Source organism: Anomaloglossus baeobatrachus, chromosome 1 (assembly GCF_048569485.1).
Source record: "Anomaloglossus baeobatrachus isolate aAnoBae1 chromosome 1, aAnoBae1.hap1, whole genome shotgun sequence".
Taxonomy (NCBI): Eukaryota; Metazoa; Chordata; class Amphibia; order Anura; family Aromobatidae; genus Anomaloglossus; species Anomaloglossus baeobatrachus.
Genome location: NC_134353.1, coordinates 526,319,642 through 526,343,728, shown reverse-complemented (window position 1 = coordinate 526,343,728; position 24,087 = coordinate 526,319,642). Strand labels below are relative to the sequence as shown.

General features: G+C 50.2%; 1 protein-coding gene across 1 annotated transcript in view; it reads right to left on the bottom strand.

Moving 5' to 3' along the window:
* Positions 1–24,087, bottom strand: part of RIGI (RNA sensor RIG-I) — a 233,708-nt gene that overhangs the window by 161,005 nt on the left and 48,616 nt on the right. The window contains exon 4 of the mRNA XM_075316231.1: positions 6,368–6,549. Coding sequence (XP_075172346.1) covers positions 6,368–6,549 — 182 coding nt within the window. The remainder of the gene's footprint in view (positions 1–6,367; positions 6,550–24,087) is intronic.

Sequence of the window (24,087 nt, the reverse complement as noted above, 5' to 3'; positions counted from 1 at the left end):
GAAAAACTCACTCCGTGTACGTTTGGGGAACCGAAACTGGTGTTTCTCCTGCTGAGAAGCCGACTCCTCTATAGGTGGAGACGGGGGAGATAGATCTAACACCTGGTTGATGGACGAGATAAGATCATTTACTAAGGCGTCCCCCTCAGGTGTATCAAGGTTAAGGGCGACGTCAGGGTCAGAACCCTGAGCTGCGACGTCCGCCTCGTCCTCCAGAGAGTCCTCAAGCTGGGAACCCGAGCAGCGTGAGGAAGTCGGGGAAGATTCCCAGCGAGCCCGCTTAGCCGGTCTGGGACTGTGGTCCGTGCCGGAGTCCTCAACGTGAGACCTGGGGCCCACCCTGGGAGCGCGCTGCGGCGCGGACCGAGAGGGGCCTGGAGGCGACGATCCAACAGGGCCCGTGGCCTGTGTAAGGACCGGTCTGGACTGCAAAGATTCTAGCAGCTTGGCAGACCATTTGTCCATGGACTGAGCCATGGATTGTGAAAGTGACTCAGAGAGTTTCTCAGCAAAAACGGCAAACTCTGTCCCTGCCGCCTGGACAGGGGGAGCAGGGGGGTCTACCTGAGCCGAGGGGCCCAGTAGTGACCGAGGCTCCGGCTGAGCAAGCGAAACAGGGGTCGAGCATTGCTCACAGTGAGGGTAGGTGGAACCCGCAGGTAACATAGCCGCGCAAGAGGTACAGGTCGCAAAAAAACCCTGTGCCTTAGCACCCTTGCTCCTTGTGGACGACATGCTGTTGTGTCCTAGGAGAGTGATCACTGAGGGTATATGGGAAAAGGTATACAGCCGATCGAACAGAAATATATATATATAATACGTATCTATTCCGGCACCCTAGGGGACCAGCACCGGGTGACCGGTGTGGCTTACCGACCGCTAAAAAGCGGAGTGTGTGTCCTCCAGATTCCCTGCCTTAGGTCTCCCAAAACTGCAGAGCTCTTTCCTGATAATCCTCCACCAGCAGAATGCCAAAAAAAAAAAAAAAATGGCTGCCGGAGCTCTCAGGGGAGGAGTGGAGCCGTGGGCGGCGTCTAGGAAAGTGCGGGAATCTGGGGTCCCCACAGTGATCAGTGAGGGGGGAGGAAACATACAGGATGCTCCGGCCCTCACAGCCGACGTCAGGTCGGTAGTCCCGCCCTTACCCCTGACAGGCAGGCCCGAGGGCGGGAGTTTTGCTACTAGGCCGCGATGAAGCCGGGGACTAAATTTAAGACCGCGGCCGACAAGCAGGCGCAGTCGGCGCGGAGGTCCACCGGTCCTCACAAATCAGCAGCTGCTGCAGCGTCCGGGAAGAAGGCGCTCCATGCACAGTCCCCATGGGGACACAGAGTACCCTAGAGATGCAGGGCCCGGTCCCTGAGGATGAATAGACTCCTGTCCGGCAGATTCCCACAGAGGCTGCGGAGGGAGCACGGTCCCAGTAAATGGATGACCGGTCAGGATCCCACTTCTCCCAGAGCCGCTAAGGGATGGTGAAGGAAAACGGCATGAGGCTCCGGCCTTTGTACCCACAATGGGTACCTCAACCTTAACAGCACCGCCGACGTAGTGGGGTGAGAAGGGAACATGCCGGGGGCCCCGTGGGGGCCCTCTTTTCTTCCAACCGATATAACTAATATGAGAATGCATGAGTGGATGTGTGCCTCCTTCCACACAAAGCATAAAACTGAGGAGTCCGTGATGCACGGGAGGGTGTATAGGCAGAGGGGAGGGGTTACACTTTTAAAGTGTAATACTTTGTGTGGCCTCCGGAGGCAGAAGCTATACACCCCAATTGTCTGGGTCTCCCAATGGAGCGACAAAGAAAATAAGGTAAATCAGTTAGTGAACGAGAAGCATAATTCAAAACCATTCGAAAAAAAAGTCAACAGAGGCAGAACTAAAGGAGGGAACTGTGTCCCTCAATGAAGGCTCCGAGAAACAGATTTTACTGTCAGTACACAAAATCCTCTTTTCTCTTTCGCTTCATTGGGGGACACAGCAGACCATGGGGCGTCCAAAAGCAGTCCCAAGAGTGGGAAACAGAAATAAAGAATGAAACTAAAGAAGAAGCCCACATCAGGTCTATAGATGGGCAACTGCTGCTTGCAAAACTTTTCTGCCGAGGTTTGCATCTGTTGAGGCGTAATTAGACACTCTATAGAACTTAGAAAAAGTGTGCAGGCTGGACCACATAGCGGCTTTGCTTATCTAGGTAGCAAAAGCCTGGTGACGTAATGCCCAGGAGGCCCCCACCGCTCGGGTGGAGTGAGCCCTAAACCCCAAAGGAGGTGGAGTGCCCTTGACATGATAAGCCTCCAAAATGGCAGATTGGATCCAGCGAGCAATTGTAGACTTTGAAGCAAGAAGTCCCTTGCAATGACGTTCAGGAATCACAGAAAGGGAATGCGACTTTCTGAAGGGATCGGTACGAGAGAGGTACAGGCGCAGGGCCCTGACGAGATGCAGCTTGTTCAAGGATTAGCGAATGAAAAGGAAATGGGCAGAATGAGGGAAGTACAATATCATCGTTGATGTGAAATTAAGACACAGGAATTATTCGGGTTCCATAGAGGCGATAACCGAACCAAGGGACTACATGCGAAAATGACAGATCTGAACCCGTCAGTTTAGAAGTTTGAGGTCCTTCTTCGGAACCACGAAAAGATTGGAGTAAAATCCTGTGAAGCATTCCTGAAGTGTAATTGGGACAATGATCCCTGACTGCAGGAGTCGATGGCCCGATAAAGGGCAGGAGCTTAGGACAGAGGATTTTGTTGGTTGGGGCTCGAAGAAAATTCTGTGTTTCCAGTTCCATGACCCAGGCGTCTTCAACAAGGAAGAGCTATGAATCCTGGAAGAGGAGAAGGTGGCCGCCCACCCTGAGATAGCTCCCGGGAAAGGGAGGCCATCATGCGGCTGAGAAACGGTAGGCTCTGTTCTAGTTGTCTTGGTCTGACAAGACCGTTAATGCCAGAATGGAGTGGTCTTAAAGGAAGGCGCTCTTCTTTCCTATTGGCTGGAGAGCGATCTCTTCAGGTAGGGGCAAGAATGGAACCGGGATGGTTGTCTATTCCGCAGATGACGCTTGATCCTTTGTTGGGGAAGAAAGGTGCTCTTACCTCCAGTGGCAACAGAGATGACTTTGTCCAGCATCTCACCAAATAGTTGGGACTCTTGGAAGGGGAGGTTAATGACAGACTTTTTGGAGGCAGTTCCCAGGGGGCAATGTACCTAGGATTTCACTGTCTTGAGCGCCCTCGCTGGCTGCTGGCAGTGTTTTCTCTGGCTGGTCTCCCCGAGATCAGTGATTGTTTTGTTTTGTTGGTCTACTAGGCATTGCTCCCACCCAGCCAGAATCCTACTCCACACTGATGAGTGGCAATACCCCAAAACAGCTGTCTGTGGATGGATTACCTGGCCTTGGTATTTCCCTTGTCATATCTTTAAACTTGTCAAAAAGTTGGATATTGACTATAAGGGCCACTTAATATGGTGGTTACGGTGGTCTCCTAAAAAGAGTCACCCCTTGGCTGGGCCCTTCCCGGAGGGATATCTGGCTGGTTTCTGTGTTGAGACAACTAACATAGGCTACACGGACCTTTTGGATTTGCTTTTTGGAGGCAGTGTCTGCATTCCAGGCCTTAAGCCAGACAATTGTTCTCATGGCTACAATGTTGCTGGAGGCCAGAGTGGAATAGCTAGCAGCATACTATCCAGCCAAGGAGGTTTGGTCTGCCAAATCAGCTAGCACATCAGGGAAGGACCCGGATAGTATGCCCTGTTGACGAAGCTTTGACCAGGCGGAAACCGGCTTGGCTACCCAAACCGAAGTGAAGGCTGGGCAGAGGTTGCCTCAAAGGCAGACTTAGAGAGAGCCTCTATGTGTCTGTCTGTGGGATCCTTATGGAAGCTCCGCCCAGAAGAGATAGAATGGTATTAGTGGACAGTTGGGGGACTGGAGGGTCCACAACTGGGGATTCAATCCATTCTTTGAGGAAGTCAGGGACAAATGGATAACAGAGATGTATTTGAGATTTGATCTGCATCCAAGTCTGAATCAGATTCAGAGTCCTGCTCGCCTTCGGGATCAGGGAAGAAGTAGCGGCATGCTGAAGCCCACCGAGAGGAAGTAGAGGGCAGGGGAGACCCAGAGAAAGGACTGGAGGAAACAGTTTCTTGCCCACTTCTTTGCTCTGGTACACGATCTGCCATGAGGGGACATGTAGCCTCAGTCGATCAGCTTGCTATGAGTGGAGTTTAAAGCCTCTGAAGTTGACGGCAAGTGTTGCAGGGCATGAACCAATGACTGGGAGACCTTGGTTAGGTCGACTACGGATTATAATAGCATACACCAAAGGATTGTGTGCACTCTGGGAATGGGTGGCAGGAGGCTCCTGGGGGCCAACAGTTGGGACAGAGTGCCAAGGCCTGACCTGTGGGCAGCTTTTTTTTTTTTTTTTTACAGACGTAGTGGAGGAATAATAGGGTTTTGGCAAGTACGGGACCCTTTTGAATTAGGCATAAAGCTGTAGCCTAAGGGGACTGTTGAGGAGAGTTAAGCCTAGGTAAGAGTGGCTGGACAGAGGCTACCCAGTCCTGTGGTCGTGTCCCCGTTGGATTCGGCAGATCAACTGGAGAGACGGTGTGTCACGGAATACTGCAGCATGTGTGTTGACGGATTTTGGAGTGTCAAAGATGAAGCCCTAGTTGAAGGAAAAAGGAGGCAGTACTGAGCTGGATGCGCAGAAATCCCACGCAGAGAGAGGCCTGCTTGAAGGGAGAGGCACTTAAGGTGTTGAGGTGGAGGGCTGGGATAGAAAGGGGCATGTCCAAGAAGAGGAGACCCTGAATCCGCGTCCAGACGCGATGCTCCTTGATCATGTGGGGAGGCACATGAGGCAGAAGAGGGGATCACCAGATGAGGTCATTCTTCACCAGGCATTGTTTCCTCAGGGAAGCGCAGAAGACGGCCAGAGGAAGTCAGTGAATCGTCCAGCAGTGTGGCCGTCTTCCTCCAGCGGCAATGTCTTGCCAAGAAGAGGAGACCCTGAATCCACGTCCAGACGCGATGCTCCTTGATCATGTGGGGAGGCACATGAGGCAGAAGAGGGGATCACCAGATGAGGTCATTCTTCACCAGGCATTGTTTCCTCAGGGAAGCGCAGAAGACGGCCAGAGGAAGTCAGTGAATCGTCCAGCAGTGTGGCCGTCTTCCTCCAGCGGCAATGTCTTGCCAGGCAAGTGGGTTGGGGAAAGCTGACTAGCGTACTTACTGAAACTAAGAAAAAAATGATTTAGCTTCCTGTTAGTCGGTAGGTCTACACTGCTGAGGAGGAGCTAACTTTTGAATACTTGCCTATACTCAGCTTCCTAGCGACAGCAGCATACACCCATGGTCTCCTGCGTTCTACAATGGAGAGAGAAAGTGGAGCTGAAATACTGTATGGGATACAGTTTAGTCTGTGTGTTCATTTACATTGCGTGATGTGCACTGACCGGCAACGGTTGCCATTTGACAATAGTTTGATAGCCTGTTTACTTAGTCTGGCCCCACTTTAGATGAACACCGAATGATTCCTAATAGTTTAGTGCTCATTGTTCTCAGCAGCGCAGGTACTGTTTACACGAGGCAATGTGCTGCTGAGTATGGTGCAAACCAAAAGATACTTTCACCTGAACAATCAGTTTTACTCAATTGTTGGATGATCGGAAGCGACTTAACTAATCAAGAGAACTATACCACATTTCTAATTCAAGGTATTTACTAATATTATAACATCTACTACATATTGGGTTAGGAGGATCTTAGAGATGGGAATACCCGTTTAAGGAAGGCTGTAGTTAGGTCCTGTAAATGGTGAAGAGAATCCCTCAGGATTAATTAGGACTACAAAGGAAGTATGGTTGTCCTGTAGGCCGAAAAGTGGCACAGATGCTTCATCCTGGAAACTAAATTGTTGGACAGTGTAATGTGAACAGTGAGAGGGATAGCCAAAGTATTGCCCTTGTGAGGATGGATTTGATCTTGTACATACTACTATATACCAGCATGAGAAAGGACAAAATCAGACTTTCTGCCCACTGTCAAGTGTATAGGGGCCTCTGGATAAATTTCACATTTAAAACTTGGAACATAAAAATAAATGTGCCAAAAAGTAATTTTATTATGCTACAGAACATGCTAAAACAGGAAGAAAACTACATATTTAGTGTTACCAACAAAATTAGGTTACCCTTTATGCAGTTTTTTTTGTATTGTGTAAATGGAAAATCAATGACAGAGATATAGATTTTTTTCTTATTTCCCCATAAAAGTAAGTGACAAGTTAATCAATACATAAGTTAATAAAAAATAATGAAGCCACACAAATTCTCACATTACCTTTTTGATCTCTTCAATCTCTTGTTGGAAGAGGCAGTGAACAAGTTCATCTATAATCTCATCGGTCCTGATGTTACTTTTAACAATGCTGTTGATGTTGGAGAGAAGCATTCGGGGCTCTTCTAGGCTTATAATACCGGTAAAGTCGGAGTGTTGGAGGGCGAGAGATAGACCTGTATATCCTTAAATATACAAACACATTTACATTTATTCAGTTGCATGTTTTTCAAAAAGGTGGTTGAAATCAGGAACTAATGGGAGTGGGGTTCTATTGTAAAATGTGAACTGACGCTTATGGCAGCCAGAATGTGCCGGCCCAATAAACCATGATCCTTATTTTCTGAGTACTTTAAGGCGCATCATGTACTGTATATCAAAAAAGGGATTACACCCGACATTTTTGTAAATTTTTTATTATATCTTTTCATGGGACAAACACTGAAGATATGACACATTGATACAATGTAAAGTAGTCAGTGTACACCTTGTATAACAATGTAAATTTGGTGTGCCCTCTAAATAGTTCCAAAAACAGCCATTAACCCCTTCAGCCCCCGGGCACTTTCCGTTTTTGCTCCCCTTCTTCCGAGAGCCGTAACTTTTTTATTTTTCCGTCAATCTTCCCATATGAGGGCTTGTTTTTTGCGGGACGAGTTGTACTTTTAAATGAAACCATAAGTTTTACCATATGGTGTACTGGAAAACAGCAAAAAAAATCCAAGTGTGGAAAAACTGCAAAAAAAGTGTGATGGCACAATAGTTTTTGGGATGTTTTATTCACGGTGTTCACTATTTGGTAAAACTGATGTATGGGTATGATGCCTGAGGTCGGTGTGAGTTTGTAGACACCAAACATGTATAAGTTTACTTGTATGTAAGGGGTTAAAATTTTTTACAAGCTTGTCCAATAAAAGTGGCGTACATTTTGCGCCATTTTCCGAAACCCGTAGCATTCTCATTTTTTAGGATCTATGGCTCAGTGACTGCTTATTTTTTGCGTCTCAAGCTGACGTTTCTAATGGTACCATTTTTGTGCAGATGCCATGTTTTGATCGCCTGTTATTGCATTTTGCGTAATACTTGCAGCGACCAAAAAAACCATAATTTTGGCGTTTGGAATTTTTCTGCCACTACGCCGTTTACTGATCAGATTAATTGATTTTATATTTTGATAGATCGGGCGTTTCTGAACGCGGCGATACCAAATATGTGTATATTTATTTATTTTTTAACCCTTTAATTTTCAATGGGGTGATTTGAACTTTTAGTTTTTGTTTGTTTTTTACTTTTGTTTATTTCACTAGTCCCCCTAGGGGGCTATAGCGACCAGCAATCCGATCGCTATGCACTATCTGCTGATCACAGCTACACAGCTGTAAACAGCAGAAGCGGTCACTCCCTGATTCATTCGGCTCCAGGCCGTATGAAAACTAAAGTGATTCGTCATAGCTGCAGGCGTCATCACGTGACCCTGTGCTACCATGGCAACCACCGAAAGTCATGTGATCACTCACGTGATTTCCGGTGGGGGCGGCGGTAAGTAAAAATTATGACCGCACGTATATACATCTCGCTGCCAGACTTTGGCAGCGAGATGTAAGGGGTTAATGTTACGGGTGGAATGCGATTCCACTCCTAACATGAAGGCACACGTCAGCTGTTAAAAACAGCTTATATGTGCGCGGATCGCTGCGACCTGCCCACGGCAGGGGGCGGGGACTAACGTGACACGCTCCCTGACGGAAAGATCCGTCAAAGGTCGTGAAGGGGTTAATGTCTCAGCTACTGGCAACAAAAGTCAGCACACACCTAAGTGGAAATGTCCAAACTGTGCCCAATTAGCCATTTGCCCTCCCCGGTGTCATGTGACTCATTAGTGTTACAAGGTCTCAGGTGTGAATGGGGAGCAGGTGTGTTAAATTTGGTGTTATCTCTCACACACTCTCTCAGACTGGTCACTGGAAATTCAACATGGCACCTCATGGTAAAGAATTCTATGAGGATGTGAAAAAAAAAAAAGAATAGTTTCTCTACATAAAGATGGCTTAGACTATAAAAAGATGGCCAAGACCCTGATCATGACAGGTTCCACTCAGAACAGGCCTCGCCATGGTCGACCAAAGAAGTTGAGTACACGGGCTCAGCGTCATATCCAGAGGTTGTCTCTTCAAAATAGATGTATGAGTGCTGCCTGCATTACTGCAAAGGTTAAAAGGGGTGGTGAGAGTCAGCCTGTCAGTGCTCAGACCATAGGGCGCAAACTGCATCAAATTGGCCTGCGTGGCAGTCATTCCATAAGGAAGCCTCATCTAAAGATGATGCATACGAAAGCCCGCAAACAGTCTGCTGAAGACAAACAGACTAAGGACATGGATTACTGGAATCATGTCTTGTGGTCTGATGAGACCAAGATAAACATATTTGGTTCTGACGGTGTCAACCAGGTGATGAATACAAAGACAAGAGCATCTTGCCTACAGTCAAGCATGGTGGTGGAAATGTCATGGTTTGAGGCTTCAATAGTGCTGTCAGCTGTGGGAAGCTGTAGTTCATTGAGGGAACCGTGAATGCCGACATGTACTGTGACATACTGAAGCAGAGCATGATCCCCTCCATTCATATTCCAACATGATAATGACCCCAAATACACCTCCAAGACAACCGCTGTCTTGCTAAAGAAACTGAGGGTAAAGGTGTTGGACTTGCCAAGCATGTCTCCAGACCTAATCTCTATTGAGCATCTGTGGGGCATCCTCAGAAGGAAGGTGGAGGAGTGCATGGTCTCTAACATTTACCAGCTCTGTTGATGGAGGGGTGGAAGAGGATTCCAGAAGTTATAGTGAACTCCATGCCCAAGAGAGTGCAGACGGTGATTGGAGGGACTCGCATCCTAGTCACCTCCCGCATTTTTATCTGCACCGATGAAAAGAACGCTTGAATAAAAAAGAAATTGTTTGGCATAGCAGCTGTTTGCGGTCGATTTTTCATCTTCCTGTTGTTGGATCTCCTAGCTGCTCAATACCGACCAGCACGCTGCGCCTGCAAACCAGCGCTACATGGCAGTCATCAGCACGTGAGCCACTGAACTTGGAGGTAATCTGAGGGCAGGCGGTGCAGGACTTGTTCACTTGTTGCTACAGTATATTTGGATTCTTTTCTGGAGTCTTTTTTGCACGCTGTTGCCGGGCTCAGTACCAAAGTTCGCAAGAGACTGTGTGTTTTATCACATTTGCGGTGGCCACGATGGAACTGATGGACAATGAAAGCGCAAGTTCTGTGGACGTTCCAGGTGTACAGGCGGGGAGGATCAATGCGGCTTCCTTTTTCGAGGAATGCAATCTAAAAAAGGACACTGAGGTACTTGGCATTAAAACACTCGAAAATAAGATATATTCCCTCTCTGACAGAGAGGTGCGTCTATTTTGGACTATAAAGTCGTTACAGTCTTATGTTGATTGCGGCAGGGTCCCTAGGAGCCTCCGAGTGATAAAAACATTGTCCCATTTTCAAGATGATAAAAACTTTACTAAAGAATGGGAGAGCATTCAGCATGATTGTTCCATGAGGCTGCTACAGCTGGTCTTGAAGAAAAATGAGGAGGAATATTCAGCTCTGAACATACAGCTGGACGTTTTGAAAAAAGACACTCGTTCACGTGTCACTGAGGGTGTATGGTTAACATTCATACAGAATTTGGACAAAAAATTGATTGACACTCAGACAGAGATTAAAATTAAAAAAAGAGAAAAGTTTATGAGAGATAAAAAAGATTACGAAATGGGACAAATTTTCTGTTGGACAAAAGATCGCACTAAAAATTATAAAAGAAAACCTTATATAAAAAACAAAAAATTGGGTAACCAGGAAAGAGGGTACTGGACCACTGAATCGGAGTCCAGTGGCTCTGAGGATGTGGTTCCAGGCCCCTCTAGAACAGTGACCCCTCAAGTTGGGCCAAATCCTGCCCCTTTAGGAAACGCATCCATAGGGGGGGCAGGAAGAGGCACAAGGGGAAGAGGTCACAAGAGAAAATTTGTCTCATGGAAGAATTAGAATATTTGTCACCCTCTCTCTCTCCTTCTGCCAATAATGTTGTTAACCTGTCTGAACATGTGTTGACCGATGATATGGTAGCCGTCCTATCTAGAGGTTTAAATTTTTGCGTGCCAGAAGAGTTTGATTTTTCTGAATTCAGAATTGATTTATATAAAGCCACAAGGAAAATGCACTTGCATAAGTTTTTTCACCAGACGTCGACCACTTCGACTATAGTCCCTGAGGGTCACCAACCTTGCACAACTGAGGGGTGCGATTGGGATATCACGGGGGCTTTTGACTCCACTGTAACCCAGGCCGCTGGTTTGCTGTTGAGTCTGAATGACCCCGAGGGCGAAAAGCCTTTTGACCCAGGTGGTGACACTAATGAATGTGGTAGATTCACTAAGGGGGTGAAATCTAATTTTTTCCCCCCGGTGGCCCATGGTAATTTAATTGATGTGTTTCAGGAAGCAGTTGTCAAGGATGTGGAGGCATTGCTATATCCCAAAATGGATAATAATCTTAATGAGGGAGAAGCGGCAGCGGTAAAAATAATGCGCACGTGGAATGACACAGTATTCCGCCAAGCGGATAAAGGCGGTAATATTGTGTTGTTAACGCGCACCGCTTATATTAAAGAATGCTTAAGGCATCTGCAGGATCGTGATACATACACTCCCTTACAATCTAACCCCATTACTGAGTATAAGAAGCAATTAACACGCTTATTGGGGAGATATGTAACACTCGGTTTTCTCACTAGCACTCAGGTCGAAAAATTAATTCCAGAATTTCCCACAAAACCCCATTGGTATGCTATACCTAAGATACACAAAGATAGTGTCAACCCCCCTGGCCGCCCGATAGTGGCTGGCATCGGTTCGTTAACTGAGCCGTTGTCCCACTATCTTGATTGGTTATTGAGGCCTCTGATGGAAAGAATCCCTTCCTATGTGAAGGATAGTAACGATTTTATATCTTTGTTGAGAGGTTTTGATTGGCAGGAGGGGTTTAATCTTGTGTCCATCGATGTGGAAAGCCTGTATACACGGATACCCCAGAACCTGGGTGTACAGGCAGTGAGGGAGACAGTGGCTCGCAGTGGAAAAACGCAGTTGTATTGCGATTTTGTAGGTGAAGCTTTGAATTTTGTGCTTTCAAAAAACGCATTCATGTTCCTGGATAAATGGTACGTCCAGTGCGGGGGTACTGCAATGGGTACCCCCGTATCGTGCGCTATGGCTAATATTTTTTTGGGTTTTTTTGAGAGCGTATACGTTTTCGTTAGCACAAACCCATTTCTCAAGCACGTGAAGTTGTTCCTCAGATATGTGGACGACATATTCATGGTGTGGGATGGTACAGAGGAGGAGTTCACAGGTTTTGTCACCTACCTTAATAGTACAAACACCATGAATATGTCGTTTACATCATGTTTTGGAGGCAACGTTATAACATTTTTGGATATAGAGGTAGAAGTGAAAGAAGGGTTAATATTGACAAGGATGTATAGGAAACCAACTGCATCTAACTCGTTACTGCACTTTCAGAGTGCCCACCCCACTCATACTAAAGTAGCTTTACCCTACTCTCAGTTTTTGAGACTAAGGAGGATCAATAATGTAAAAGAGATTTTTGAAGAACAAGCTGGGGATTTAAGATCAAGGTTATTGGCACGGGGTTACCCTAGTACATGTCACGCTCCCCGGGTCCTCGGCTCCCCTCCCCGGGTCCTCTGCTCCGCTCCCCGGGTCCTCAGCCCCGCTCCCCGGCTCACCTGCCACGCTCCCCGCTCTCCAGCCTCCGGTGCCCGTCCTTCCCAGGCCCCCTGGTCTCCGATCCCGGCGCCCGACGGCTTCCCAGGCCCTGGCCGGCTCCCCTGCGTCCTCCTCTCAGCTTCCTTCCCTGGCTTCTGGCACCCGGGCCGCGCGCATGCGCATTAGGGCGCGCGCGCGGTCACTGACCCTTTCTTAAAGGGCCAGCGTCCATTAACAGGAAATGAGGCTAAACAGGTACAGGGTATAAAGGGGTTTATTGTCCAAGGGGGCGGGGCCTGATCTTCGTGTTTCCTAAGCTAGGAGTCAGGTCTCCTGGTGTCGCTGTGCATATACTCACCTATCTCTCTTGTAGAGCCGTGCCTGCCTCGCCATCCAGTCCTGCCGTATCCTGAACCCCGAACGCTGTCCATCTGCCATCCTGACAGTCCGCACCATCTCGGATCCCTGCGGTGACCCGTCATCTCGCTCCAAAGGTTCCGGACCCCGCCTGACATCATCTCGGCTTCCGAACCTGAGCTGCGTCACCCGGACTACCACCCGTGACTCCGTGGTCCCAGGGACTTCTCCGCTATACTCGTGTGCACGGACTGTTCTGCTGTTTATAGTGTTCCAGCTACCGGACTCTTTACTACCATCTTGGAGTTCGGCCTAGTGGATCCACCTCCTGGGTCTGCCCGTCCACCTGGCCGTGACAGTAAGATCAGGCCATGGATCCCGCTGCAGCACTAGCAGCCGTACAGGAGGAACTCCAACGCCAGCGTGAAGTCCAGACCCGCATGCTGCAATTCATGTCTTCTGTAGACGCCCGCCTGAACACGCTACAAGTGGCAGTTACGACTTCAACATCCCGGGCTTCCACTAGTCAATCCACGGATCCAGCTCCTGTGGCGACTTCTTCAGATACCACCAGACTTCGGTTGGCTTCACCACCCCGGTACGCCGGAGACCCCAAGACCTGCAGGGGATTCTTAAACCAATGCTCCCTCCATTTCACGCAGCTGCCGCATTTGTTTGCCTCCGACCAAGCCAAGGTCGCCTTCATCATGTCCCATCTAGAGGGTGAAGCACTGGCGTGGATGAACCCCTTGTGGGAGAAGGGGGATCCTGTGACCACGAACATCCAGGAGTTCCTGCAGGCATTCCGTGGTACCTTTGATGAGCCCGGACGCGCCTCCGCGTCTGCTTCGTCTCTTCTCCGGTTACGTCAGGGGACTCTGACGGTGGGTCAATATGCGATCCGGTTTCGCACCCTGGCCTCAGAACTCGGGTGGAACAACGAGGCCCTAACCGCCGCCTTCTGGGAAGGACTCTCAGGGCGAATTAAAGACGAGCTGGCGGGTCGTGACGTACCGACCACCCTGGATGCCCTGATTGCCCTAGCGACTCGAGTGGACATTCGCTTTCAGGAGCGATCCAAGGAAGTGTCCCGTGAGAGACGTCCGGTACGGCATTCCTCTCCCCCGCAGAAACCCTCCGTACTTCAGTCATCGACAGCTGGGGCCCCCGTCCACGAGCCCATGCAGATCGACCGAGTGCGGCAGTCTGAACAACGTCGAGCAGAGCGGCTCGCCAAGGGCCTCTGCTTTTACTGCGGAGAGGACACACACCTGCTACGCTCCTGTCCAGAGAGGCCGGGAAACTCCAAAGCCTAGGGTTGGTAGGAGAGGCCACCCTAGGTGCTGGGACTCTCTCTGACCCGGTTACATGGACAGTGCAAGTGACAACGGGAGAGACGCGGTTCACGGCTGATGCCTACCTCGATTCCGGGGCAGCAGGCAATTTCATCCAGCAGGCCACGGTGGACAAGTACCAGGTGCCTGTTATTCCACTCGACAAGCCCCTAGTGATTGCCTCTGTGGATGGGAGACCCCTCTCTGACACCATCTCCTGGATCACCAGGCCGGTCGAACTGCGTATCGGTGCCCTTCACACCGAGAACATCGCTTTCTACGTCCTCCCACACATGTCCCATCAGATCCTGCTGGGACTTCCATGGTTGCGGACACACGAACCATCAGTCAGCTGGGGCACTGGCGAAATCACCCGATGGGGCTCTTCGTGTCATGAGAGGTGCCTAAAGTCCATACAACCCATCCGACGACCTCCGGTTCCAGAGAACCTACCGGGGCTGCCCTCGGCCTATTGGTCCTTTGCAGATGTCTTTGATAAAAAGGAATCCGAGGTACTGCCGCCACATCGTCCATACGATTGTGCCATCGACCTGCTCCCAGGAACAACACCACCACGAGGACGGATATATCCTTTATCTCCAGCCGAAACAAGGGCCATGTCTGCTTACATCTCAGAGAGCCTGGCAAGGGGATTCATTCGGAGATCCTCCTCTCCTGCTGGAGCAGGTTTCTTCTTTGTCAAGAAGAAAGAGGGCGACTTACGCCCATGCATAGACTACCGGGGTTTGAATCAAATCACCGTAAAAAACAAGTACCCTCTGCCGCTCATCCCCGAATTGTTTGACCGGCTTAGGGGAGCTCGTGTGTTCACCAAGCTGGATCTTCGGGGTGCTTACAATCTGGTACGCATCCGCTCTGGTGACGAATGGAAGACCGCGTTCAATACGCGCGATGGACATTATGAATACTGCGTGATGCCCTTCGGCCTGTGTAACGCTCCTGCCGTCTTTCAAGAACTGGTGAACGACGTGCTCCGGGACCTTCTCTACATCTGTGTGGTAGTGTATCTAGATGACATCCTTGTCTTCTCTCCGGACCTCCAAACCCACAGAGAAAACGTACAGCTGGTTCTACAAAGACTGAGGGAGAATCGTCTGTACGCAAAGTATGAGAAGTGTGTCTTTGAGCAGTCTTCTCTCCCCTTTCTGGGGTACATCATCTCTGAGACTGGACTGCAGATGGATCCCAAGAAGGTCTCCGCCATTCTCAACTGGCCTCCTCCTTCTGGACTGAAGGCAATCCAACGCTTCCTGGGATTCGCCAACTACTACCGCCAGTTTATCCCTCACTTCTCTGCCTTGACTGCTCCTCTCTCCGCTTTGACTAAGAAGGAGGCTAATCCAAAGGACTGGTCACCTGCGGCCGACGCCGCGTTTGGCTCTCTGAAGCGGGCTTTTGCTTCCTCTCCTGTACTCCACCGTCCGGAGTTAAACCGCCAGTTCACCTTGGAGGTGGATGCCTCCTCCTCAGGAGCCGGAGCAGTGCTCATGCAAAAGTCCTCCTCCGGGAAGATGGTGACTTGCGGATTCTTCTCCAAGGGCTTCTCAGCGCCTGAACGCAACTACACCATCGGTGACCGAGAGCTCTTGGCAGTCAAACTGGCTTTGGAGGAATGGCGCTACCTCCTGGAAGGTGCAGTGTACCCCGTGATTATTTACACGGACCACAAGAACTTGGAATACCTACGGTCCGCTCAGCGTCTGAACCCACGGCAAGCCAGGTGGTCCCTATTCTTTGCCAGGTTTGATTTCCAGCTTCACTTCCGACCCGCGGACAAGAATGTACGCGCTGATGCCTTGTCCAGGTCTTTCATGCCCATGGAGCAGGAGGAAGAGACTACCCAACCCATCATTTGTCCTAGTAAAATCATTCCGGTGGCCCCTGTCACCCTGGCCCAGATACCGCCCGGGAAGACCTATGTCTCTGAGGTAGACAGGAAAAAAGTGTTACACTGGGGTCATGCCTCGAAAACAGCCGGTCATGCTGGTCAGAAAAAGACATGGGGTGCGATTGTACGTCATTATTGGTGGCCATCCCTTCGCACGGACGTCGCTGCTTTTGTATCCGCCTGCTCCTCTTGTGCCAGGAACAAGACGCCCAAACACCTCCCATATGGCCGTCTTCTGCCTCTGCCGATACCCTCAGTTCCGTGGCAACACATAGCAATGGACTTTATTACGGACTTGCCATTGTCCTCCGGACACACAGTCATATGGGTCGTGGTGGACCGGTTCTCTAAAATGGCTCATTTCGTCCCTATGGCTGGACTGCCCTCTGCTCAGGAACTCGCGGACGCCTATATACAACACATCTTCCGCTTGCATGGCTTTCCATTACACATCGTATCCGACAGAGGAACTCAGTTCACCTCCCGCTTCTGGAGGGCTCTCTGTAAACATCTGGGAGTGACTCTGGACTTTTCATCTGCATACCATCCTCAGTCTAATGGCCAGGTAGAGAGGGTCAATCAAATCTTGACCTCTTTCTTACGTCACTATGTTAACGCCCATCACGACGACTGGTCCGCTCTTCTTCCTTGGGCTGAATTCTCCCACAACCACCACATCAGTGAGTCGTCCTCCAGCTCTCCCTTCCATGTCGTTTACGGACTTCAGCCTTCCATCCCATTGCCTGTATCCCCTTCTTCGGATGTCCCTGCTGCAGATACTGTAGCCCGTGACTTTGCAACCATTTGGGACTCTGTCAAAACGTCCCTTGGGCGTGCTTCCCTGCGGATGAAAAGACACGCAGACAAGAAACGTCTGGACCCTCCGTGTTTCTCTCCTGGAGATCTCGTCTGGCTTGCCTCCAAGTACGTCCGCCTGAAGATACCATCATACAAGCTGGGTCCTCGCTACATTGGGCCGTTTAAAGTCCTCAACAAGATCAATGAGGTCTCCTACAAGCTACAGCTCCCGGCCACGATGAGGATACCCAACTCATTCCACGTCTCCCTGCTCAAGCCGGTAGTCCTTGGTCCCTTCTCCGCTGCTGCCAGTCCGGCTCCTCCACCTATTGCCGATGACGACATCTATGCGGTAAGGGATATCGTGGCCATGAAGACCGTACGTGGTCGACAGTTCTTCCTGGTGGACTGGGAAGGGTATGGTCCTGAGGATAGGTCCTGGGAGCCCAGGGAGAACGTGGGCACTCCTCTGATCCGTGCCTTCATGTCCCGGTTGCGGGGAGGGGGGCGTGGGGGGGGGGTACTGTCACGCTCCCCGGGTCCTCGGCTCCCCTCCCCGGGTCCTCTGCTCCGCTCCCCGGGTCCTCAGCCCCGCTCCCCGGCTCACCTGCCACGCTCCCCGCTCTCCAGCCTCCGGTGCCCGTCCTTCCCAGGCCCCCTGGTCTCCGATCCCGGCGCCCGACGGCTTCCCAGGCCCTGGCCGGCTCCCCTGCGTCCTCCTCTCAGCTTCCTTCCCTGGCTTCTGGCACCCGGGCCGCGCGCATGCGCATAAGGGCGCGCGCGCGGTCACTGACCCTTTCTTAAAGGGCCAGCGTCCATTAACAGGAAATGAGGCTAAACAGGTACAGGGTATAAAGGGGTTTATTGTCCAAGGGGGCGGGGCCTGATCTTCGTGTTTCCTAAGCTAGGAGTCAGGTCTCCTGGTGTCGCTGTGCATATACTCACCTATCTCTCTTGTAGAGCCGTGCCTGCCTCGCCATCCAGTCCTGCCGTATCCTGAACCCCGAACGCTGTCCATCTGCCATCCTGACAGTCCGCACCATCTCGGATCCCTGCGGTGACCCGTCATCTCGCTCCAAAGGTTCCGGACCCCGCCTGACATCATCTCGGCTTCCGAACCTGAGCTGCGTCACCCGGACTACCACCCGTGACTCCGTGGTCCCAGGGACTTCTCCGCTATACTCGTGTGCACGGACTGTTCTGCTGTTTATAGTGTTCCAGCTACCGGACTCTTTACTACCATCTTGGAGTTCGGCCCAGTGGATCCACCTCCTGGGTCTGCCCGTCCACCTGGCCGTGACAGTACACTAATTGATTCTGCGTATGAGAAGGCGTGTTCTGAGAGTTCTGAAAATCTATGGGTCAGCCAATCTTCTGGTATTGGAAAATTGTCACATAGTCAGGCAAAGGCAAAAAAGGTGAGAAAAACGAACAATGCCGTAAATAGGTTTATGTTCAGTTTTAGGTTTGGCCCCTTAGGCTACTTTCACACTTGCGTTGAACGGTATCCGTTGCATTGCGTTGTGTAACGGATGCAACGGATGTGTTGCATATAGTGACACAACGGATGCAACGGATGCTGCAAAACAACGCAATTCGTTTTGATTTTTTTTTTTTTTTTTTCCCGGTTTTACCAGCGGCAGACTATAGTGAACGATCAGCTGATCGTTCCCTGCAGCCGGCCGCTGGGTGATCAGCTGATTGCTCCCAGTAGCCGGCCGCCGGGTGATCAGCTGATCGCTCCCGCCCGCCGGGTGATCAGCTGATCGCTCCCGGCTGCCGGGTGATCAGCTGATCGCTCCCTGCAGCCGGCTGCCGGGTGATCAGCTGATCGCTCCCGGCCGCCGGGTGATCAGCTGATCGCTCCCGGCCGCCGGGTGATCAGCTGATCGCTCCCTGCAGCCGGCCGCCGGGTGATCAGCTGATCGCTCCCTGCAGCCGGCCGCCGGGTGATCAGCTGATCGCTCCCTGCAGCCGGCCGCCGGGTGATCAGCTGATCGCTCCCTGCAGCCGGCCGCCGGGTGATCAGCTGATCGCTCCCTGCAGCCGGCTGCCGGGTGATCAGCTGATCGCTCCCGGCCGCCGGGTGATCAGCTGATCGCTCCCTGCAGCCGGCCGCCGGGTGATCAGCTGATCGCTGTCACTTGCCGGCGCCCGGGCATGCCGGCGGGCGGGCGCTCAGCTGAGCGCTGTGACTTGCCGGCGGCCGGGCATGCTGGTGGCCGGTCATTCAGCTGAGCGCTGTCGCTTGCCGACGGCCGGGCGCTCAGCTGAACGTTCGGCCACCGCGAGCCAAAATAAAGTTTGATTTAAAAAAAAAAAAAAAAAAGAGCATGCGCAGTGAAATCCAGAGGATTCCGCTGCTCAAAATAACGTTACATGCTGCGTTCCTCCCGCTGGGCGGAAGCAACGGAGCGTCGCCCAGCGGAAGCAACGCAGCTCCTTTTGGTACAATCCGTCAACCATACAAGTCTATGGGAAACAGCGGAATCCGTTAACGGATTCCGCTGTTTCCCAAAAGGGCGGATTGTAACGGAAGGAAAATAACGCAAGTGTGAAAGTACCCTTAGATGGAGTAATAAAAAAAGCCATAAAAAAGAATTGGCATATCCTTGCCAACGACCCGGATCTAAAGAGTATGACAGATGCAGGACCCCTAGTCTCTTATAGACGGTGTAATAATTTGAGAGATCTGCTGGTGAAAAACAGGGTGACCTGTCAGTCCACATGGCTCGAGAAATGTTCGCCCGTTGGGAATTTTCGCTGCGGTCACTGCAAGTTTTGCGCCTTACATCTCACTGGTACATCTCTTTAAATTGGTTCCTTTTCTCACCAGGTCAGGCAGTTTATTTCCTGCAAGACGAAGTATGTGGTTTATGTGATTGTATGCCCCTGTGGAAGATTTTATATAGGGAAGACAATAAGGTGCATGTACATACGCTTTAGGGAGCACTATAAATCGATTTCCACAGGTAAAGGTTCTCCTAGGCTAATAGAACACATTCGCACAGCACATGAAGGTAATCCCAACATCTTGCGCTTTGCAGGACTAGTCCAGGTTTCCCTGCCTCCACAAGGGGGCGATCTCCATAAGTTATTGCTACGTAAAGAAGCAAGTATGATAATAAAATTTGGAGCGCAGGGAAACCTGGGTTTGAATGACAGTAACGACCTAGCGGTATTCTTATAATACCGGCTTGCATAAAACTGATTTTTTGCAAATTATTTTCGAGTGATGGATTCATTTTGGATCTTTTGATAAATGAGTGGTTATGTCATTAAAAAGAATAATATGAACATAATGGGTTATGTATTGATATGATATTGATAAATGCCTCTGTACCTTTCAGGTGAATTTTTTCCTTTTTTTTTTTTTTCCCCTGTTTTCATGTTTGTTTTTGAAATGTGTGTCACATTGATTGTATGACCATGTTTTAAATGGGATGTGTTGTCTGCACTTATGTTAATCACTATCATGTGTGCATTCCTCTGTTTTTAATGTGCGGTGATGTGGCCTGGATGCACTCCCCTTTATAAGGTGCGTGCGGCCATTCCCCGACGTGGACCCGTAGAAGTCTGGCTTACAGACGAAACGGCCGTCAGTCCTTTGGAGGGACTCACATCCTAGTCACCTCCCGCATTTTTATCTGCACCGATGAAAAGAACGCTTGAATAAAAAATAAATTGTTTGGCATAGCAGCTGTTTGCGGTCGATTTTTCATCTTCCTGTTGTTGGATCTCCTAGCTGCTCAATACCGACCAGCACGCTGCGCCTGCAAACCAGCGCTACATGGCAGTCATCAGCACGTGAGCCACTGAACTTGGAGGTAATCTGAGGGCAGGCGGTGCAGGACTTGTTCACTTGTTGCTACAGACCTAATCTCTATTGAGCATCTGTGGGGCATCCTCAGAAGGAAGGTGGAGGAGTGCATGGTCTCTAACATTTACCAGCTCTGTTGATGGAGGGGTGGAAGAGGATTCCAGAAGTTATAGTGAACTCCATGCCCAAGAGAGTGCAGACGGTGATTGAAAATAATGGTGGCCAAACAAAATATTGATACTCTGGGCACAATTTGACTATTTACATTTAGGGATGTACTCACTTCTGTTGCCAGTGGTTTAGACATTAATGGCTGTGTGATGAATTACCGTATTTTTCGGACCATAAGACGCACTTTTTTCCCCCCAAATGTTGGGGGAAAGTGGGGGGTGCGTCTAATGGTCTGAATGTAGGGCATAGCTGCGGGGAATGAGGGTGCTGCGGTGGAGCGGGTCATCGGGGGCATGAGCAGGCTGCAGCAGCACCTGCGGTGACCACGTGGACCCGCTCATTACATATGCACGCCCATCCTCCCGCCCATCTTTCAGCGCTGAAGCTGGCACTGCCGTGTGGGCGGGGTGATGGGCGGGAACGTGCGCATAATTAACAGCCGGCCGTGATCACCCCTGGCAACTACAGCCTGGAGTGATCATGCTCGGCTGTATTCACTGCCCCCCGCGCATCATCATCAGCGCGGGGTGCAGTGAATCAATGTACTCACCGTTCCCCTGCAGCACCGCGATGTCCTCCAGTCTGCCTGCCGCGCTGTGTGGACTGGAGACTAGCGGTGCTCACAACACGTGTGTCCTCACAGCCGCGCCGGCAGACTGGAGGACATCGCGGTGCTGCAGGGAACGTGGCCGGCTCAACAGAGCGCTGCCGGCACAGACAAGAGGAGGAGGGACGCTGCGTGGAACGAGGAAAGGTGAGTGTAAACGTTTATTTATTTTTTGTGTGCCACAGGATGCAGGACATATAGCAGGATGATGAGGGTATATGAGCAGGATGATGGGGATATATGAGCAGGATGATGGGGGTAAATGAGCAGGATGATGGGGTAAATGAGCAGGATGATGGGGTAAATGAGCAGGATGATGGCGTATATGAGCAGGATGATGGCGTATATGAGCAGGATGATGGCGTATATGAGCAGGATGATGGCGTATACGAGCAGGATGATGGGGGTATATGAGCAGGATGATGGTGGTATATGAGCAGGATGATGGCGTATATGAGCAGGATGATGGCGTATATGAGCAGGATGATGGGGGTATATGAGCAGGATGATGGCGTATATGAGCAGGATGATGGCGTATACGAGCAGGATGATGGGGGTATATGAGCAGGATGATGGGGGTATATGAGCAGGATGATGGCGTATATGAGCAGGATGATGGCGTATATGAGCAGGATGATGGGGGTATATGAACAGGATGATAATAATAATAATAATAATAATTTTATTCATTTATATAGCGCTATTAATTCCACAGCGCTTTACATACATCAGGAACACTGTCCCCATTGGGGCTCACAATCTAAAGTCCCTATCTGTATGTCTTTGGAGTGTGGGAGGAAACCGGAGTACCCGGAGGAAACCCACGCAAACACGGGGAGAACATACAAACTCCTTGCAGATAGTGTCCTTGGTGGGATTTGAACCCAGGACCCCAGCGCTGCAAGACTGCAGTGCTAACCACTGAGCCACCGTGCATATAGCAGGATGGTGAGGGTATATGAGCAGGATGGGGCCATATACCAGGATGATGGGAGTATATGAACAGGATGATGGCATATAGCAGGATTATGGGGGTATATGAGCAGGATGATGGGGCCATATACCAGGATGATGGGGCCATATACCAGGATGATGGGAGTATATGAACAGGATGATGGCATATAGCAGGATGATGGGGTTTATGAGCAGGATGATGGGGCCATATACCAGGATGATGGGAGTATATGAACAGGATGATGTCATATAGCAGGATGATGGGGGTATATGAGCAGGATGATGGCGTATATGAGCAGGATGATGGCGTATATGAGCAGGATGATGGCGTATATGAGCAGGATGATGGCGTATACGAGCAGGATGATGGGGGTATATGAGCAGGATGATGGGGGTATATGAGCAGGATGATGGCGTATATGAGCAGGATGATGGCGTATATGAGCAGGATGATGGGGGTATATGAACAGGATGATGGCATATAGCAGGATGGTGAGGGTATATGAGCAGGATGGGGCTATATACCAGGATGATGGGAGTATATGAACAGGATGATGGCATATAGCAGGATGATGGGGGTATATGAGCAGGATGATGGGGCCATATACCAGGATGATGGGGCCATATACCAGGATGATGGGGCCATATACCAGGATGATGGGAGTATATGAACAGGATGATGGCATATAGCAGGATGATGGGGTTTATGAGCAGGATGATGGGGCCATATACCAGGATGATGGGAGTATATGAACAGGATGATGGCATATAGCAGGATGATGGGGGTATATGAGCAGATGATGGGGGTATATGAGCAGAATGATGGGGGTATATGAGCAGGATGATGGGGGTATATGAGCTGGATGATGGGGGTATATGAGCAGGATGATGGGAGTATATGAGCAGGATGATGGCGTATATAGCAGGATGGGAGCACATACCAGGATGCAGTATATAGCAAGATGGGGCTATACCAGGATGAGGGACATAAATATATACACAAGGCAGGAGGATCATTACCAGGATGGGGTATCTTAGTAGAGAATTTGGGGATATTACCTCCATAATAGTGTCAGCAGCAGATCCTCGCCCCATAACAGTGTGTCATGACCACATTTTTTGCTTAAAATTTTATTTTCCTATTTTCCTTCTCTAAAACCAGGGTGCGTCTTATGGTCCGGTGCGTCTTATAGTCCGAAAAGAAGGGAATTTTGTTACTTACCGTAAATTCCTTTTCTTCTAGCTCCTATTGGGAGACCCAGACGATTGGGTGTATAGCTACTGCCTCCGGAGGCCACACAAAGCATTACACTAAAAAGTGTAAGGCCCCTCCCCTTCTGGCTATACACCCCCAGTGGGATCACTGGCTCACCAGTTTTAGTGCAAAAGCAAGAAGGAGGAAAGCCAATAACTGGTTTAAACAAATTCACTCCGAGTAACATCGGAGAACTGAAAAACCGTTCAACATGAACAACATGTGTACCCGAAAAAAACAAAAATCCCGAAGGACAACAGGGCGGGTGCTGGGTCTCCCAATAGGAGCTAGAAGAAAAGGAATTTACGGTAAGTAACAAAATTCCCTTCTTCTTCGGCGCTCCATTGGGAGACCCAGACGATTGGGACGTCCAAAAGCTGTCCCTGGGTGGGTAAAGAAATACCTCATGTTAGAGCTGCGAAGACAGCCCTCCCCTACGGGGAGGCAACTGCCGCCTGCAGGACTCTTCTACCTAGGCTGGCGTCCGCCGAAGCATAGGTATGCACCTGATAATGTTTGGTGAAAGTGTGCAGACTCGACCAGGTAGCTGCCTGGCACACCTGTTGAGCCGTAGCCTGGTGTCGTAATGCCCAGGAAGCACCCACGGCTCTGGTTGAGGGGGCCTTTAGCCCTGAAGGAACCGGAAGCCCAGCAGAACGGTAGGCTTCAAGAATTGGTTCTTTGATCCATCGAGCCAGGGTGGCTTTGGAAGCCTGCGAC